The following is a 19528-nucleotide window of genomic DNA, read 5'->3' on the forward strand; positions in this document are numbered from 1 at the left end:
CCTTGGAGGCACCTCAGCCCGCTGAGAGGTGGTTGCACTTGGGCTGAAGTTCCAAAATTGTACTTATGTTCTTAATATATCTAAGTCAGTTCCCTTTCTCCTCCTTTCTGGAGCTTCATCCTTTTTCTTTGGTGGCACAGCCTTCAGAAACAGTGAAACCAAAGGTCTGGAAAGAATAGAAGGGCTTGTTTTCTGTTACACGGTTGCATTCAGTTGACATGTAATGGATAACAAGGATGTGAAAGGCAGTGTCCAAGGAAGGCCAGCCTCTGTCTTCAGGGAGTCCGATGGCAGTCACAGGCGGTCCACGAGTGCCTCCAACACAAAGTGGACTGCTAAAATAGAGATCCGGCATGCTTTGAGAAACCAGGGGAAGCTTTTTGGAAAGCATCATCCTTTCAGGTATTTGTCTTCTCCATGTGTGCGCCGGAACACGATGACTTTTGCCATAGCAAAAGTCTACCTTGTAGTCTAGACCCTATGGCCAGCGTGATGTAGGACATCTCCTAGGTGCTAGGCAGGTGTTTGTTGAATGAATGAATGAATGAATGAATGGCTGCAGGTACATGAATTGTTTGCACCTGTCCGGATGGAAGGGAAAAGAGCAGTGTGGCAGTACCTCAAGCCTGTAGAAATTCGGTTCACTGTGCTGGTGCATGAGGATTTCCTCTGGATGTTGCCTTTAGACCTTTTTGGTGAGCCTTTTTTTTTAAGCCCCCCTTTCTACAAAGTGTCTGTGGCGCCCCTGGTGGTATTTCAGCTAGTTGATGATGGGAGCCTTGCTCACCTCACAGGTGAGGGTGATCACCTAGGTACTGATTTGCAAACCACCTGCTCCTGGGTAGAGAGTTTGCAAGCCCTTCTTTTCCCTCTTGTTGGTGCTTTCTTCTCTCTTCTGTAAAATGAAGTAGGGCCTGCATGCCCCATCTTGTCGTCCTGGTGAGCTGAACCGTATTGGGATCTGTATTTTACTAAGGTTGAAATAAACCCTGAAGACATGCAGGTTTTGGCTGGTGTCTACCTATGGAGAAATTCTGCAAAAGCGGGAAGGCAGAAGCATTAGCTCTATCAGTCAAATCCTCCCGAACAACCAGCTCTCCTGCTTGCTTGCTGGGTGTTTCCTCAAAGTGCTGGAAGGCTACGAAGCCCCCAAACAGCAGGAGCACGGTCTTCACGGTGTGCATCAAGTGGCATTCCCTGATTGCCCGTCTTCTTCATGAGGCAGGTGAACAGAGGGCTTGGAAAAGAGGGTCTGGGTGCTGGCACATTGGACTGCCCCACCTCCTCTGTCTTTCTACCCTGAGCAGTTTGGGTTGCCTTACTTTCAGTTTTCCATCTGTCTTAGTGAGCTGGATAGGACTCGTGCAATCTAATCTGTTAGGCTTTGGAAAGGAAGGAAGCAGAGCAAATATTATAGTGTGACAGCCTATGGGGAGAGAAGAATCCTAGCCCTGCCCAGTATAAGCCCATCACTGAGCCAGGGAATTGGACAGGGTGGGGAGATAGGGCGGCTGAGAGGTGGGAGGGATGGGGTCCCTTCCTTCCTGTTCTTAGGAGGCCTGTGGTTGGTGCAGTGGGACTATAACTGGAAGACTCCATTGACCTTTGTTCCGAATCTTGGATTGCTCTGCTTTCCCATCCCCTGGCCCTTGCTTTTAAACCCATCCAACCTTTTAGGCTTTATAATTTATCTCCTTTCCGCAGAGGACTGAAAGCTGAATTGAACTCTTTCACCATGGAGGTCGCAGCGCTGCTGAGGCCGGAGCTCCTGACACTGCCCAGTGTGGGGCCAAAGGCTCTCAGCTTTGGGCCTGTGGGGTGCCTTTCTGCCCTCAGAGGCTGGAGGCTGAGATAAAGAGGGTGGGACGCTAGGTCCGCTTGTCCTTACACTCTTGAGAAACACTATAGTTAAAGCGCAAAGGCCGGGATTCGCTGTGCCATCAGCTAGGACTTACAGTTGGCCAGCCACTTGCAAAGGGGCTCTCCCGCGTGGGGATGCTCCTGTGGGCAGAGCCGGAGGCAGTCCCGGACTCCCTTCCCTGGAGCCTGACCTGCGTGCCTGGCTTCTGTTCACTTTCAGGATAGCCCGGCCAACATGGAGTCCGGGGATCTCTTGGATTTTTTTTTTTAAACCTCCTGGAGAATTTCAGAGATGTAAAATATGATGGTTCTTGGAGTAGAGGGAAGAGTAAGGGAAGTTTATGCCTTTCCTTGTGAGGGATCCCAGCCTCCCAACCTTTGCTTTTTGACATGTGCTTGTTGATACTGGAGCGGTAGAGACGTGCACGGCGTGCAGCTGCCTGCCCCGCAGTAAGCAGCTTTGCGGTGGTAATGATACTCACAGACTGCTTGCTAGGTGCTTCACACGAGCGCGCGCGCACACACACACGCACACGTCGTAACAACATTTACCCTGTGCTTCCTCTTCACCAGAACTCCTGTTAAGCACTTTTCACACACTATTTCATTTCATCCTTGCAGCCCCCTTTGAAGTAGGTAAAGTGATTCTCTCCATTTTGCAAATGAGGAAACGCCCAGAAGAGTTCAGTGGAGTCTGGCTCTAAAACAGGTGCTCTCTCACTTCACTCTCCCACATCGGTGGGTAACTGAAATCAGCACGCCCTTTCTATGGTCTTCTTGCAGGAGTTTCGACAAATGCACTCACGCTGGTCGCTGTCACCTGCACATCCTCTTTGCCACACCCAGCCCCTCCCCTCCCTCTCCCCCATGGGCCTCCTCCTTAGACAGACACACTTAGGCCACTTACAGTTTCCCCCAGCACTTTGCAAAAGTAGATAAGAGAAACCATGATGTTATCTTTTCAGTTTTCTGCAGCCCATGTTTCAGTGGGTCAGGTTTTAAATGAAGATTATTGCTCTGGATTCCTGCTTGGGAGCCCTGCAGTGAAACTGAATTCATTGTGTCTCCCAACTGGGGGGACTGCCACAATTCTGAGAGTTGGAGATCTCAGTGTTTATAGGCTAACTGATAAACCTGGTGAGGCTGCTCACCTGTGCTTATGATCTCTGGTGGAGCCTTGAGCCATGGGAAGGCCTTTGTCTCCTACTGACTCCAACTACCACATTTTCTGTGACCATAGATGAAGCCTCTGTTAAGAGAGGTCATGACTGTTTAAAATATTTTTGTTGCTTTTGGCATCTTTATTGCGGCGGATCAGTGTTCAGTTTCTCCAGCCTGTTTCCTGAAATGTGTCCCCTTAAAAATTCCTTCTTGAGTGTCTTTTGCCCTCCCCTCCAAGTTCTAGGGTCCGGTGGGGTTTGGGCTGTCTGCGTCACAGGGGCACCTTTTCTTAACTTCCCCATTGCTGCAGATGTTTGCATTCCTAACTCTGCACTTCCGCTGGGAACAAGTTCTCTCTCACATTATTCTCCTGCCTTAAGACTACTTGGAATGTGTTCTTATGACACTTTCAAAATGCAGTGATAGTTTAACAGTAGGAGATAGACGCTCCTGCACTTTCTAAGTTATAATCTTCGGTCCGTTCCCAAGGATGTGTTTTGAAATAGCTATGCCTGGGTCTTGTGGTTTTTACTGGGCCGTTGGCATGGTTGAAACTCCGCACTACACACTTACGTATGCTGCAGACTTGAACATAGGTGAAGTCGGCTCACATGGCCCGTGCATATTCTAGCAGTAGCTCCACAGCCCGGTTCCTGTCTGCTGTATTACAGCCCTCTGAGACCTCTGATGTCATTTCCCGATAAACTTTCTCCTGTCAAAGTTTAGCAATTTCCTGTTGGGATCCCTCTCACTCACCAAGGACCCTGCTCTCTCCAGCTTCCACCCTAGCAGGGTAACAGGACAGGAGATGGGTTACTGCACATCCCACCACATGTCGAGAAACACCTTCCTGACTTTTTCTGGAGCAAAATCCCTGAAATTCCCTGTCCTGCCAATGCAAAGTAACATGAAAGAAAAATCTCCAAATGTTAAAAATGAATTAATGTTTTTTTCATACTTGAACCATCAGAGGCTACAGTAGATGGTTTCATAATGGGGCCAATACCATTTAAGGCTTTATCTCTGTTATCACTTCCCTTTTTATTTACCTCAAAAGTGTCAAATGGTCAAGCAGATGAATCTCCCTTATTTCACTCTGTTTTTTCCTTTATCTCCAAACTACACTAGCGATCTTAAAAATAAGATATCCAAGGGGTGCCTGGCTGGTTCATTCGGTGGAGTGTGTGACTTTTGATCTCAGGGTTGTGAGTTTGACCCCCACGTTGGGTGTAAAGACGACTTGAAAAATGAAACCTAAAAAAAAAAAAAAAAAAGACATCCAGTAGAGCAGACTATAGCTTTAATGATGTAATAACTCTAAAGCTTTTCTTTAAGAAAAAAAATCTATTTATCCATCTCTTCATTCATCTATTCAGCCATTTATTTAAAAAATGCCAGCCCCGTCTCCAAAGTTTCAAGAAGGAAAATTCCACTGGGGGTCTTGGTCAGGGTTCCTGCTTCATTTTCCCAGAGCACCGGGCATGGTGTGGCTTAGGTGCTATAGCAATAGAGGAATATAGTGATAGACATGGGTGTGAATATTGAGTTGGCCTCAAGGACAGGGGCTCCTCTTATGAAGACTTGAGAGTAAGGAACCACCCCTGCAGGGGAAAGAATGGGCCCGTCTAAGAGGATGTTGCAATAAGAAATAAGAAACCCCAACTCAACCAGATTGGAGAGTGCCAAAGCCCTCTGGGTAGGTACCTGGCTCTTGGGCATTTGTGATGGGTGGGATGGTGTCTTTTTAGGTTTAAGACTTTGGGGCACCTGGCTGGCTCGGTCGGTGGAGCATGCAACTCTTGATGTCGGGGTCGTGAGTTCAAGCCCCATGTTGGACGTAGAGCTTACTTAAAAAAAAAAAAAAAGACTCTGAAACACCAAATAGTCCCAGGAGAGCTATAATTGAGGCAAGGTTTTGCTTGTTTGTGGACTCTGGAGACTTGACAAATTTATTCTCAGCTTCAAAATTTATACACTGGGGTCAGGGTGTGTGTGCAGTTAAATAGCTTTCCCCACCTGCTGAATAAAAGAACACACATTCCCTGTAGAACATTTGGAAAATATACAGAAGTAAATAAAATTCCCCCATAACCCATAGTCAATATTTTGGTGTCTATATGTCAGTCTTTTTCTATCCAAATATAGAAATACAAAAATAATATTTAGGGGATTGAGATCATATTGTAAGTCATATTGTATCTTTAAAAAACTTATGATATGATGAGTTTCTCCCTAATTCATTTAAAATTCTCTGAAAACATAGTTTTTTATTTTATTTTATTTTTTAAAGATTTTTTATTTATTTTTTGACAGAGAGAGACACAGTGAGAGAGGGAACACAAGCAGGGGGAGCGGGAGAGGGAGAGGCAGGCTTCCCGCAGAGCAGGGAGCCCGACGCGGGACTCGATCCCAGGACTCCGGGATCATGACCTGAGCTGAAGGCAGACGCTTAACGACTGAGCCACCCAGGCGCCCCGAAAACATAGTTTTTTAATGATTGTGTAATATTTCCTTATGTAAATGTCCCGTAATTTATTTAATTATCCCCTAATCATTGGGACATTCAGGACATTTCCAACTTGTTATTATGAATTCTAATGGAGTTGCCTTTTTAAAAATTTTAATCTTTATTTGCATCTTAGTTTATTTACTTGGATGGAATCCTAGAAGTAGAATTACTGGGTCAAAGGGTATGAACATTTTTAGCTCTCTTGTTACCTATTGCCAAATTGCTTTCCACAAAGGTTCATGCTCCTGTCCTGGGTGTATAAGAATCCTAAGACATCTTTTCAAGTAGATATTTGTTTCATGCAACAATCTTCTCTTTATATTCTTGACCCTCTAGTGCCTCTGTCTCCCATTGGTGCATGTTCTTTTTTCCTCCGGGTTTTGGTCCCAGCTGTCTCTTTTGTATTAATCAGCCTGATGAAGTTGTCAATTGCCTCAGTTCCTAGGGGACAGTTTTATTATTTTTTTTCTTGGCTTAAATCTTCTCCAATAATGGAACCTAAGACACTGAAATGGTAGTCAAGTAGGTATTTTGGACAGATGTCTCCCAGTGCCTTTCACCTCATTCTAAGGTGGGAAGCCCTTAACTCTTCTCATGAGCCTCATCTGGTCAACTGGCAAATGTTGGCTGGGAATCTTCATTTAATTGACATTTAACCCATTTTCTGCTGCTGATCAGTCGGTAACTTAGTGCAAACTCACTTTTTGCTCAAAGTCTCCCTTTTTACCATAAATTAAATATTTAACATATTTTCAAGCGCAGTACATACTTAGGAACCTATACACTGAAGAAATTTGACTCATATAAAGCTTTCCTCTTTACTGGGGCACCTGGGTGGCTCATCATTGGGTGTCTGCCTTTGGCTTGGGTCATGATCCCGGGGTCCTGGGATCGAGCCCCACATCGGGCTCCCTGCTCCGAGGGAAGCCTGCTTCTCCCTCTCCCCCTCCCCCTGCTTGTGTTCCCTCTCTCGCTGTGTCTCTCTCTGTCAAGTAAATAAATAAAATCTTAAAAAAAAAAGCTTTGCTCTTTTCTATTTTACTCTTCATTAAAATACATTCTTCAGTTATTTAGATTATGTGAAGCCATGTTTTGGTTTGGTTTGATGAGCATGTGTGTGTGTGTGTGTGTGAGAGAGAGAGAGAGAGAGAGAGAACGAATGCATTACTGTATGTGCACGTAATTTGAATTGCATTTTACAAGATCCAGGAAGGAAGATGAAGCAGGAAGCAAACGTGAAAAACATTCAGCCTCACTAGGCATCATTATATATTTAAAACTAGCAACAGTTGGAAATGAGAACATTCAATGTATACAAGATTATAGAGATGGTAACAATATATTGCTGACTGCAAAGTAAACAGACAATGCTTTTAGCAAGCAGTTTTGTAATAGGTCTCAAGAATTATAAAAGATCATTACCTATGATCTAGTCATATTGTTGCTTGGAATTTGTGTATGCTGTTTCCATGTGAAAGAAGAAACAAAGCATGAAAATAAGAATTTTCATAACATTATTTATAATAGTGAAAAATTGAATATAATCTGTCTAATCATAGAGAAATGGTTAAGTAAATTATAGTAAATGCAGTTCAGTAATGTTATGCAACCATTAAAAGCAATGATTATAAAGAAGATTATAAAGACTGTAGGAACATGAACATGTTTATGATATAATTTAAAAATTTAAAAAGGCCAATTAAGCGGAGAGGGGCATGAAAAAGCATGCAAAAATGAGAACGATTGGCTAGAGTGAATTTTTTAAAAATTCCAGCATTCTTTTTTTTTTTTTTAAGATTTTTATTTATTTTTTAGAGAGCGAGCGAGAGAGAAACAGCATGAGAGGGGATAGGGTCAGAGGGAGAAGCAGACTCCCCGCTGAGCCGGGAGCCCGATGCGGGACTCGATCCCAGGACCCTGGGATCATGACCTGAGCCGAAGGCAGACGCTTAACCATCTGAGCCACCCAGGTGCCCCCCAAAATTCCAGCATTCTTACACTGTGATTTCTGCACAAAAAATGGAAAATTCTAGGGAGGTCTGGCAAACTTGGGAAAGTGGGTACTGAGTTGGGTAGACCCAGGTCCTTTCCTGCACAAATCTTCTGTGTTCTTTGTCACCAATGTGTTGTGAAGACTCTGCAGCTACTTGCTAGGAGGTTTCATTATGCTCTTAGAGCAGAGGTGAAGGGGCTCACCTGGGAGAGGGGTATCTGATGCACCCCAGTGAGAACACTCACCATGTTGTCCTAGGAGATGGGGAGAGAGTCATTGTCAGGGTATGGGGCTTAGGACATGGGTTGGGGGCAAGTCCTGGGCACCTATGTCACCCTCCACTCAATAGTTTTACCGTGGGAAACTTGGATTAAAATGAAATTTAAGATAACAAGTGATTTTAAAGAGTCAGAAAACAGGCTAAAACTATGTAATTGGAGGGATGTAGAAAGAATGGTACAAAGCTTTGCCTGGGTCTTAGTAGGGGAATTTGGGGTGACAGTATGTATGTGTGCATCAAGGTGTTTCTCTTCCCTTATGACTCACTAGCACTTCCCTCTCTCCCCTCACTGCCCAGTTGTTGGGGCTGGGCATGGGGTGGCAGAGATCAGTGGATTAGGGGGGCCTTTCTGGGAAAAAGAGGAGGAGCCAGGGGGCCTTGGAAGATGGTGGCGGCAGGTTGAAGAGCAGAGAGAGGGAGTTGGGGGATCGGGAGAAGCAGGCTCCCTGTACCAAACCTTAGCCTCTGTTCTGACAAGGGATGAAAAGTGGGGTCAGAATGAACTGACAGAGGATTGGGGGTTAGGACGTCAGGTTTGTGTTTGGTGCACCATCTTTTGAGTATGTTGCTTCTGTGTGGGCCGGCTAGGCATAACAGCATTTCCCTGTGATGCTTGGTTCTCCTGCAGCCCATCCTTCTCCCCTGCCTCCCACATTCTTGATGAGCTCCGTGACTCAGCTGCTTCCCAGGACATCCGAGCAGCTTTTTTTTCTGGCGATAGAACCACAGTCAGGAGAAGTAACCAGAATTCTTTTTGTTCTCCTTCCTTTTTCCCATGGAGATGGGAAGCCCCCTCCACAAAGGCAGCCTGTTGGAGGATTGTAGACAGTGCCTTCTCTAGCCTGTGACCTGACAAAAAGGCTGGCACTGATTAATCCTGTAGGCTGAAAAGGGAACATTTGAAAGCCAGCAGTAAGCTGGATGCCATGCTTACCAGCTGGGTCTAAAGACAGTCGGCTTGGTTACCCCCCCTGCAGTTTATATGCTTTCTCTTAGAGATGTCCCAGGAGTGGCAGCAGTCCTGAAACTTCTGGAAATTCGGTCTCTGTGGCTGGGCTGGCATCAAGGGAATTTGCCTGGTTTTCTTGGGGATTGGGTGAGCTCCTTCATCCCGACTGGGCGGCTGTGCACGGGACTGTGCATGGGATGCATTGGACATCCCAGCCTTTCTGCATGAGACTCCGATTTCCCCCGATTCTCTGGGGGGAAGCTGCATCCTTTCTCAGGGGTATGCTCCTTCCCAGCCAAAGCCAGGCCTCCTGCCTTCCCGTCTTTGACCCAGTGTCTGCTAGAAGACTTGAAATTCCTCCCCTGGTGCTTGTTCCTGACTCTTGGCTCCAGCCCACCCTTCCCCTTTCCAGACCTCACGCTTGCCCGGCTACGGAACCGCAGCTGGGATGGAAGGTTCGCTGGGAAAGCACCGGGAGAGCGGGGGTCCGGCTGTGCGACCTGTGACAGCCAAGATGCTCCTTGGCACCGTGGTCCTCCACTTCCTCCATATTGCTACTTCCTTCTCCACCATCTTCCCAGGTTTTATCCTGTTCTCGCCTTCTCTTTTACTTCTTTCCTTCCTTTTAGCTGTGCTTTTTCACCTTTGTCCCATTTCTCTGCCTGCTATATTCTTTTGTCCCCCACCATTGCCCAGCAAGTAGTCGTGGGCCCCTGACCCATGTCCCTTCTGACTGTCATCTGTCCTCATCAGGAATCTGGCCTGATCTTAACCTGCAATCAAGGATTTATTGTTCCCTGGTATCTTTGTGTGTGTGTGTGTGTGTGCGCGCGGGCTTACACGCACTCGCATGAGTGTTGGCGGGGGGCACTTTTTCTTGGGTCTGCCTCTCCACAGTGCAGGCCACCTATGGGGGTGGGAGAGAACAGACCATGCCACCAGTTGCCACCCTTCAAGTGAGCCTAATCTTTTTTTTTTTTTTTTTAAAGATTTTATTTATTTATTCATGAGAGACAGAGAGAGAGAGAGAGAGAGAAGCAGAGGGAGAAACAGGCTCCCAAGGAGCAGGGAGCCCGATGTGGGACTCGATCCCAGGACCCTGGGATCATGACCTGAGCCGAAGGCAGACGCCCAACCATCTGAGCCACCCAGGTGCCCAAGTGAGCCTAATCTTGTGGGAATGTGGGACTGACCTGCCCTGGGCCTGGACGACTCTGGGTGTGGCATCTTGGTAGCTTACTTGCTGACCCAGCGTGGTGGGGCACGCATGGCCTCAGGCCAGCCGGCTCCCCACTTTGCTTAGGGCCTTGGTGGGCTTGGGTGAGTTTCGCTTGTTGAAGCCAAGCGGGGCCCAGTGGTGGGTGTTGTCTGTCCTTGAAAGTCAGAATGTCATGTGGTGTTTTCTGACCCTTGTGGGCCCTTGTTCTACCTGTGCACTGTGCTGTGATCCAGATTGGGTGTAACTGCTTACTGGAAGGTGCTCATCCTCCTTGGGGAGGAGAATAGAGCCCCTGCCCTTCGTCTGGCTCTTCAGAGAGTCAGAAGGAAATCACGTGGAGAAAGGAGTCTGGCTTGAAGGTGCAGCTTGTCTCTCATCATCAGAGACCCTTTTGGAGTCAGTGAAGGTGTTCATTGGTTGGGGCCTTCTTCCGATTCCTCGTTCTTCCAGTCATAAGTGGCCTTTGGGTAACAGCAGAGTGAAGTAAGTGAAGCTAGGGCTGAGGGATGTGGCCCTCAGATTTAATTCCTTCATGGAGCTGGAGGGTTTGCTCTTGATGACTGAATTCCTGGCAAAGTTTTATACGAGTATTTGAGTTGAAGCTTAAATATTTTCTGAGTTTCTTTATGTATAAAATTGGGTTATGGCTTACTTTACAAGGCTTTTGTGAAGGGCAGTAATAATACCTAGGGTTTATGAAATGGTTAATGTGTGCCAGGCACTTTATTCTCACCAAAATCTTAGGGGGTGGAGGCACCACTCTTATCCCTGTTTTACAGGTGCAGAAACTGAAGTGCGGGAAGATGAAATAGCTTACAGTCACACTTATTAAGAGGCTAAAACTGGAATGAGAACCCAGGCCCCTGATCTAGGCTTATTTCCTCTTTATATGTAAAGTTACCCGAGGCTCTTCTCGGCGCACAGTAGCACCGCAGGAAACTTAGTTGAGTACCTGCTCATGCATTTTGCTGGCTGTGTATGGAACAGAATTGAGAGAGGTTTCCAGGGTCTGGTTGGGGTGGAACAGTTGGTGCTCTGGGGAAGAAGGGCTGATGAGAGAGAGCGCCTAGCTTCTCACAGAGGTGAGTCAAGCCAGAGTGAAGTTCTTACAGGTCCTGAGGCAGGATGAAAGTCACCTTCCTCCTCATCACCTCCCTTCCTCCTGCCATGCAGGGTGATGTGAGCAGAGCCCAGGAATGCCTTATGTGGATCGACAGAACCGAATCTGTGGGTTTCTGGACATTGAGGAGAATGAGAACAGCGGCAAGTTTCTGCGGAGGTACTTTATTCTGGACACCCAGGCCAACTGCCTTCTCTGGTACATGGACAACCCCCAGGTGAGAGGCTGCATGGGAAGGTGGCTGGGCGGGGGGGTGTGGTGGCTGGCCTGGGAGGAATGCCAGTGGGATTAGCCTCAAGGGCTTCAGCTCCTGTGGGCAGCATCAAACTGGTACTCAGTGAGGAGGGGAAAAAACCCCCATCAAACACATACACACACACAGGGAACCATCCCAGATGTTAGCTTGAGGAAAAGGAAACTCATCTCTCCTGCCCCTGGGGATCTGGTATCTTTTCTTGCACTCAGGAATTGAACACTCGCGGAAGTCCAGGAGAGGCTGGCCCGGCTGGTTCCGGGCTCCAGGGCATGGCTTGCTGTCTTTCACCAACCTTGTTATGGCTGTGGCCTCGTGACCACTCCTGTTCTTCCAGTCTGGGGCCCCTCACTGGCAGAGAATGTGGCCTGGTTCCTTGAGCTGGACAGATGTTGGACTACTTCGGTCTCGTTCATCAGGAAGTCATAGATCACAGAATCCTGGTTTGGAGGTGACTTTGGTGGTCACCTAGTTTTGCTTCTTCATGCTACAGATGAGAAACTGAGTCTCAGACATTGGAGTTGACTTCATCAAGGACACGGCCAGAATTAGGTGACTTGCCTAGCATTTTGTGGCAGTCAGACCCCCTACTTTCTGTTGCTCATCCTGGGAATCCCTGGAGTCATCACTGGTATGGGAAAAAGTCTCAAGTCTTTTTTCTGGTGCTGTGAGTGCTGCTGGCTCTTTCCTTCCCACTGCCCTGGAGCGGTTTGGTGGACCGAGGCCCCAAAGATTGGCATGGCCCCTGAATGTCAAGTTCACGGCTCATAGCCATGTTGTGGCTAGGAGGGGTGGGGGCTGAGATCTAGCTCTGGTCGAGAGACTTGGGAAGAGGGAAGTCTGGGTGTTAGGGGATGGATTTGTGCTTTAAGATGTGCAGTGGAAAAAGATCACTGTGAGTCTCTAGGTCATTATCCAGGGACTAATCCTCTAGAGGCCTTTGGCATTTGTCCTCTGGATTTGATGGCTGAGAGGAAACGCTATAGATAAAAAAAATATACTCAGGTTAGCTGCCACCTAGTCACCTTCTCCAGGAAAGACTTAACCCTAAGTAGAATTGTGCCCCATGTGTCACTCCACATCCCTGATAACCCTTCTGTTGATTACTTTCATCTGAAGTGCTGGGCTTGCAGGATGAAGCCTACATATGGACACTTATGTCCTTGACTTAGTCTGGAATGCTTGCCTCTGATAATGTTTTGGTCTTGGGTTTGCCTTCTGGCCCTACTCTATCATTTTCCCTGCCTTTGCTCTGTACAGGTGCCCACAGCTGGGTCAACAGATCCACTGTGAAGGGAAGTAGCACTGTTGAAGGAGCTTGGGATCAAGTCTTTGTTGCTGTAGACTTGGCTTCTGGCATGCCAGGGGTGAGCCCCGAGTGACTCATGGTCTCTGGGTTTTATCATTCCCTTTCCCTTTTTCTCCCTTTATGTACTTTCTCCCACTCATCTGTCATATTAGCTAGGGTAATTCAAAAGTATTTTTGTCTTGACATATGTGCTTACTGCCATGCTTCCTGCTAGGACTGTTCTTAATCCAAATGCACTTGCCTAGGGAATCCTGACTAACTGTCAGCAGCCACCTCCTCTGAGAGCTGGTCCCTCCTTCACATCCTGGACCACAGGCTGAGAATCTTGCTGTCAGTGACAGATCACCCAGGGCCACATTGTCACCACCTCAGATTTCAAATGTTGCCAGTTGTCGGGATTTCCCTTGCTCTGTCCTGCCCACTGATTTGACTGTTCTTTGGTTCTAGAACGTGCACTGACCTCGAATGCTCCACCATGGGCTGCCTCACTGGGAACTCTGGGGTCAGCCTCTGCAGCAGGTCCTACCCTGCCTAGGGGGCCTCCTGCACTTCCCTGCTGACTCAGCTCTCAGGAGGCTCTTGGAGCTAGAGTCTTCTTCGAGTTTGAGTTATCAAATGGAACTCGTGGCCACTGCAGGAGAGTCTTGACATTTTCCCCGGAAGCAGAGATTTCAGCTGGCTTGGCCTGTGCCGAAAAAAAACAGTCTTGCTGTGGCAGGGAAATAGTTCTGAACGTTTCACTCCGCCTGTCGTTAGCTTAGCTCTTCGTCGTGTTAGTGGCCAAATAGCCATCCTAGATTTGAGAGTGGCTATTTTTATAAGTTGTAAAATAGTATCAGCGAACACTTACGAGTATGTGGCAAGCACTGTTCTAAAGACTTCAATGGGTTTTCATTTCATTCTGACAAGTCTGATTGGTAGGTATTATTGTCCTCATTCTAAAGGTGACGTGGGTAAGGCAGGGAAGAATTTGCCCACAGTTACACAATGAGAAAGTGACAGAGCTGGGATCCCGGCGCTGGCAATCTCTGACACTGTCGGGCTCTGGTTCCCCTGCCTTTATTTATTTATTTATTAAGATTTTATTTATTTATTTGACGGAGAGACACACAGCGAGAGAGGGAACACAAGCAGGGGGAGTGGCAGAGGGAGAAGCAGGCTTCCCGCCGAGCAAGGAGCCCGATGTGGGGCTCCATCCCAGGACCCTGGGACCATGACCCGAGCCGAAGGCAGACGCTTAACGACTGAGCCACCCAGGCGCCCCACCATCTTACTTTTATAGGGAAAAGGAGATGCCTGATATGGTATCTTAGTTAATAGGCATTCATAAGCGGGAGGTTCTCTCAACCCACGTCTCCGATCTTTGCCTGTCGAAGCTACTTGGGAGTTGGTGTTTCTGGAGCCTGGTTTTACTACACTCCCGCTGCCACTACTATTACTCTTAACTGCTGGTTATCCTTCCTGAGTGTGGAATGCTTTACGTATATCGTCTCATGGAGTCCTTCCAGTGATCCTGGGACTCGGGGGCTATTATCACTCTGGAAGTACTCCGCAAGGTGCAGGAAGTTTGGCACCTTTGTTCAAGGTCACACAGGTATAGCGCTGGAGTTGGCGCGAGGTCTGTGTGTGACTCCAGTGTCTGCGCTCTTCACCTGTGTCCACGTCCTCCTCCCGATGTCTGGGCTCAGCCCTGTGCTCGGTCCCGGGGACCATGTGGGAGGTGAATTCAGTGAAGTCTTTGCCACCAGGAAGCTTCAGGTTTAGCTGGAGAGATGAAAACAACACCCACAACTGCGGTGCTAAAAATCTCGGTGCACCTTTATAACAAGATAGCGCATTGTTGAGTTGAACGGCCAGATGCCAGTAGTTTGGCTGAAGGAGAAGGGGCTGCCATTTTCCTCTGCGGCTGCCCATCTAAGGAAGATGTAGGGCCTCAAGCTGGAGTCTCAGATGGAAAGTTCTCAGGTCTGGGAGATAAGAGATCAAGGCTCTGCCACGAAGTTATTTTGTACATTAGGTAAGTTATTTATCCTCTCCGGGCTGTAGGTACTCTAGATGATTTTTAACATGGCTTTTAGCCCCTCAATTCCTGAAGGGCTGAGAAGAGTGAACTCCTGGAGTTTAGCAACATTGCTTAACGTGTATTTGCTCAGTGCAGAAATACATCCTGTGTGCCATACACCGGTATAGATGCTGAGGTTCCAGCAGTGGATAGACCAAATCTGTGCCTTCATGGAGCTTACGCTGTAGGTGAGAAATGTGGCAGGGAGAGAGGGGCCCCCCTTCATGGAGATCCAGAGAAGGAGGGATGGGTGACATGGATCACTACCACAAGTGATTTCCATTTGTGGGGCATTGTAAAAGTTTAGGTGTATTTTCACTTATAATATCTCCTTTGATTGTTATGCTCCCTGTCCCAGGCAGAGCGGCACGGGAAGAGGAGGGTATTTCTGGGTGAGGGCAATAGCAGTTGTTTGGAAGCCTCTGAGGCAGCACCAAGAAGGAAGGTGAGCTTCCTGGTCAGAGGGGATTTAAGGTCAGGTTCTCCAGAAGAATATCCCAAGGCCAGGAATCAGGCACCAAGGCAAGGATTTGTGCCAAGTTCATTTTTTCTTCTTTCTTTCTTTCTTTCTTTTTCTTTCTTTCTTTCTTTCTTTCTTTCTTTCTTTCTTTCTTTCTTTCTTTCTTTCTTTCTTTCTTTCTTTCTTTCTTTTCTTTCTTTCTTAGATTTTATTTATTTATTTGAGAGACAGAGAGAGCATGAGTGGAGGGAGGGCCAGGAGAGGGAGAGGGAGAAGCAGACTGCCCACTGAGCGGGGAGCCTGATGGAGGGCTCCATCCCGGGACCCTGAGATCATGACCTGAGCTGAAGTCAGATGCTTAACTGACCGAGCCGCCCAGGTGCCCCTGGGCCAAGTTTTTTCTTAAGGAAATGTTCTTCTGGAAATTGTCAAGAGAGCTGGGAAGCAGGACAGGGAAGCAGAGGAAGCCAGACAAGGGTCTGAGCTCAAACAGAAGTTGGCAAAGGGTAGGCCTCAGCCCGAGGCTGCAGTGGGGCTCAAAGTAAGTTAGGCCTCAGAGCTGTCCAAGGGAGGTGGGCTTTTGCACGCCCCACTGGACAGTCACTGGTTTCGGCTCTACAAATGTGGGCAGAACAGCTCCAGGAGCCTGAAGGCTGCCCTCTGCTCATGGGACAGATAGCAGGTATGCATTAGGGGTCAGCATGCATGGACCAGGTACAGCCCGAAATGTCTGATAGAATTTAGAGTTGATGCGGTAAAGTATGAAATCCAGGTTTTTGATACAGGCAGTGGTGACACCAGACCGATACGGGATGAAACCCATTAGCTGAAAAGGACCCCTATAAATGGAAAGTTTCAATATTATTGCTTATGGCCACTGATCCGGCTAATGCATATAAAAATCAATATGCTGACAATATCAAGCACACAAATAGTTCTTGAATAGAAACGAACATTGGCTGGATTTTCGTGAAAACATTGCTATGATATTATGGCTCCAGCAGCTGTATTTTAATTTAATGTTGGTCCCTATCATGAGAGAGGAGATAAAATACCTTAATTAGGCTGCCGTACTTTATTACAGTGACCTACAGAGTGACTGACTATGTTTTAATCGCACAGCAACGCTTATGTTCCAGCCTGTGAGGCCCACTTGGCTAAGTAATTGCAAGACTAAATTATGTAGCCCTGAACAAAGGATAAACAGAAGCATGAACATACTATTGCACTGGATGGTTGTTCTTATCAAATTTACTCTGTGAAGTGTATTTTCTCTCTATTGCTAAAAAATACTCCGATGCTTTTACTTTCCAAAGACCATGATGTGAATTATGGATCATTGTAACATTCAGAAAGATGGTATCTCTCCTGGTAACTCTGGGGCCACAATGAGAGCCCTTTGCTTTTTTTTTTTTTTTTTTTTAAATCTGAAAGCAGTTCTTTCGTTGAAAGGGGCAAGGAGCTTTAGCTGTGTTAAAAAGATGGATATTTGGCTATTTTGGCTATTTGGATATTTTAGTAGAAAGAATACAGAAGCGTGGTAGGAATACATAGAACATATAAATAAATGGACAGTAGTTTTGTCTTAAAGGCTATGTGAAAATTGGTATTTTTTAAAATTGTGAGGTTTTTGTCAGAAGCCTCCTTGAGCAAAATTTGGCTGAAATCCATCAATATTTAAAAGATTTTTGCATCATAGGCTTCACCCTGTCAAAATGCCAAGAACCAGTAAGATAACTTAAAAAAAAATAGCCAATACACGCATATGGTACAAAATTCAAAATGTGGGACTGCTGATCTAGTGACAAGTTCCTCCCTCCCAGTCCTGTCCGCCAGCCACATAGTCCTCTAGCCAGAGGCAGCCCACATTACCAGTTTCTTACGTGTCTGTCCAGAGATGTTCTCTGCATAAACAAGCATCATGAGACTTTTCAGACCTCCAGCAATTGTTTTGCTGGAGCAAAGTGTTTTTCAGTCATGGATTTTGTGTTATTGGTATATTAATGACTTTGGACTACATGGTATATTTCCATGTAGTCAAATGATTTCAAGGGCCAAGTAGAATTTCTGGCAGGCTTTTGTCCATACTGTCTGTGAGAGGCAGGATGCAGAATTCCTTTGGGAAAAAAAGAAGATTTCAAGCAACAGATCTATACTTTTACCATAATGCAAATTCCACTAAGGGAAAATTATTAGTCAGTTAATGTGTTTTTTTTTTTTTAGAATTAAAATTATGTATGACTTATTGAGAATTAAAATACTGTAGTAATCTTGTGTGTTTTTTAAAACAGTCCTCATTTTCTTTATCACAAGATGGTACTTTGTCTAAATTAAAAGGAAGTGAAAACCAAGAGGCACTTTGGGACAATCGTGTTCATAGCGCTAGTTGGTATTAAAGTCTAACCAAGGGAGAGGGAAGCTGTGAAATTTAGCCAAGGAACTGTGGTGAAACTGTTCTAAGTTTTCTTAAAATTTGCCTTCGGTTTTATTGTTGTTAATGTTTTGCTTTGAGATTTCAACCTTCAGTGTTTGATATATCTATTGTATATGTATACTTTTATGTATTTGTATAACTATTTATATACAAAAGAATGCCATTTTACTATTCAAATAATGTCTCCAAGGCAAAGCAGGCAACTGTGTATTTGGGAGGGGGCTACATATTAGATTTTGCTCCCAAGCCCATTTTCTTAGTTTGTATCCCTTGAGCGCGGGACAACTCGATGTGTACCTGAATTAGGGAAACACCCCTTTTTTTTTTTTTTGAGCCTCGTGTCCTCATCTGTAAAACAGTGGTAATGATATCATCTCTATCTCTGACATAGTTGCTGTGAAGATTAAATAAAGTAATGTATGTGGAAGTGCTTGCATAAACTCTAAAGTATTACCGAGATGTCATTTGCTGACAGCGAGGCATTTGTCTCGGGCGTCCTGGAATGTCGTCGGCGGTGGTGCTCAGGGAATAGAGAGAAAGGGATAGACGGAGAGGCCATGTGAAGGAAGAAAATGTCAGGCCCGGTGACTGATGGGAGGGTGAAGGAGAGCAGTCGGAGGGTTAGTGCCGGGCTGACCAGGAGAGAAGGTGGAACCACTGACAGACACGGGGCAGTGGGGAACGGACCCGATTCCAGGACGGAGGGCCATGACTCCTGAGTTTTGAGGCACGTGTGGAGGAGGCTGCCTTGAGCACAGGGGTGAAGGGCTTGGCTTATTGACTTTAAAGTTTTAGAACCATTTCAGTGGCCAGTGGTTGGAGTCTTGGAACCTGAACGTGTCCTGGGGATTATCTAGAGCCCAGGCCTTGGACCATGTCTTTAGGTCACTATCACCAGGACTGGGGGAGGGAAATAAAGGGGCTGGGCATGTGGTGGCCAAGGGACTTAGCCTTCATGACATCTATCCTGGCTGAAGCCCATGCTGATGCAGGTTGATGGTCAACAGAGAGGAGGCGTCCAGACAACAGAACGCAAGCATTGCACCAGCAGAGCGGTTCATGATGCAGAGTTGACTTTTCTGGAAGGCAAGGGTTAAATGCAAATTTTGAACTAGAGAATGAGGAGAGTAGTCAGGGGCATTTCACCCTTCCTCAAGTTAGTATCAGGAAGTGGAGCTACAGAATGGAGGGGAGGAGATGTGTTTGATACCAGAGCGGCAAGTCAGGCCACTGTCTGGGTCACCTAATGCCTGGAAATAGCTTGGTTGCTTTCCTTTTGTTGCTCTCCCATTCTGGGGCGGGGGCTGTAGAATGTGGGGCAGAGGGAATTATGTTCTTCCCTCTGTTCCCATCATACAGCTCTTCCTAGGCGAGTCTTTCTTTTCTGAGAGTCTGTGTCTGGCCTCGGTTTCTTGTGTTGGAGTTGTGGTTTCGGCCTATGGGCAGCCATGTTGGCTCATGGCCTAGCTGTGGGATTTCCGTATACATCCCCTTCCTCCTCCTCCCACTCGTTGACCAGCAAGCTGATTTTGACTGCCTGATGTGTTCTGCTAGGCACCCTGGAGGGAGAGAAGAGAAGGTAAGAAGGCATCTTTTTTCCCCCTCTCCACTCCAAATCCCTGGTCGTTCGGAGTTTGGCACGCAAGAGCCAGTTTGACCAGTTCCTGCCCTGCCCAGCTTGGGCAACTGTTGAGGGCCTCTTTTGGTGTAACCCTGCTGGTCCTGCTCTTGTATTTACCTTTCATTGATAATCAACTCTTAGATAATGAGCAGGTCCTTGTACATTTGGATTGTCTCACAGGAGGTGGCATGGCGTAGAGGGAAAGCGCGTGAGATTGGGGAATCAGGAAGGGTTGGGTTTGAATACTGGCCTGACTGCTCACTGCGTGTGTGACCTTGGGCAAGTTGCTTCACCTGCT

The 19528-nt window shown here is 46.8% G+C and overlaps 1 protein-coding gene across 4 annotated transcripts in view; it reads left to right on the plus strand.

Moving 5' to 3' along the window:
* PLEKHA2 (pleckstrin homology domain containing A2) overlaps nucleotides 1-19528 on the plus strand; it is a 75620-nt gene that overhangs the window by 17828 nt on the left and 38264 nt on the right. For all 4 annotated transcript variants that reach the window (XM_081809394.1, XM_081809398.1, XM_081809385.1 and 1 more), the window contains one exon: nucleotides 11145-11308. In XM_081809394.1, the coding sequence (XP_081665520.1) occupies nucleotides 11168-11308 (141 nt within the window). In that variant the 5' untranslated portion in view covers nucleotides 11145-11167. The remainder of the gene's footprint in view (nucleotides 1-11144; nucleotides 11309-19528) is intronic.

The sequence above is a fragment of the Leptonychotes weddellii genome, chromosome 2, assembly GCF_054177405.1.
Source record: "Leptonychotes weddellii isolate Sample4059 chromosome 2, ASM5417740v2, whole genome shotgun sequence".
Lineage (NCBI taxonomy): Eukaryota > Metazoa > Chordata > Mammalia > Carnivora > Phocidae > Leptonychotes > Leptonychotes weddellii.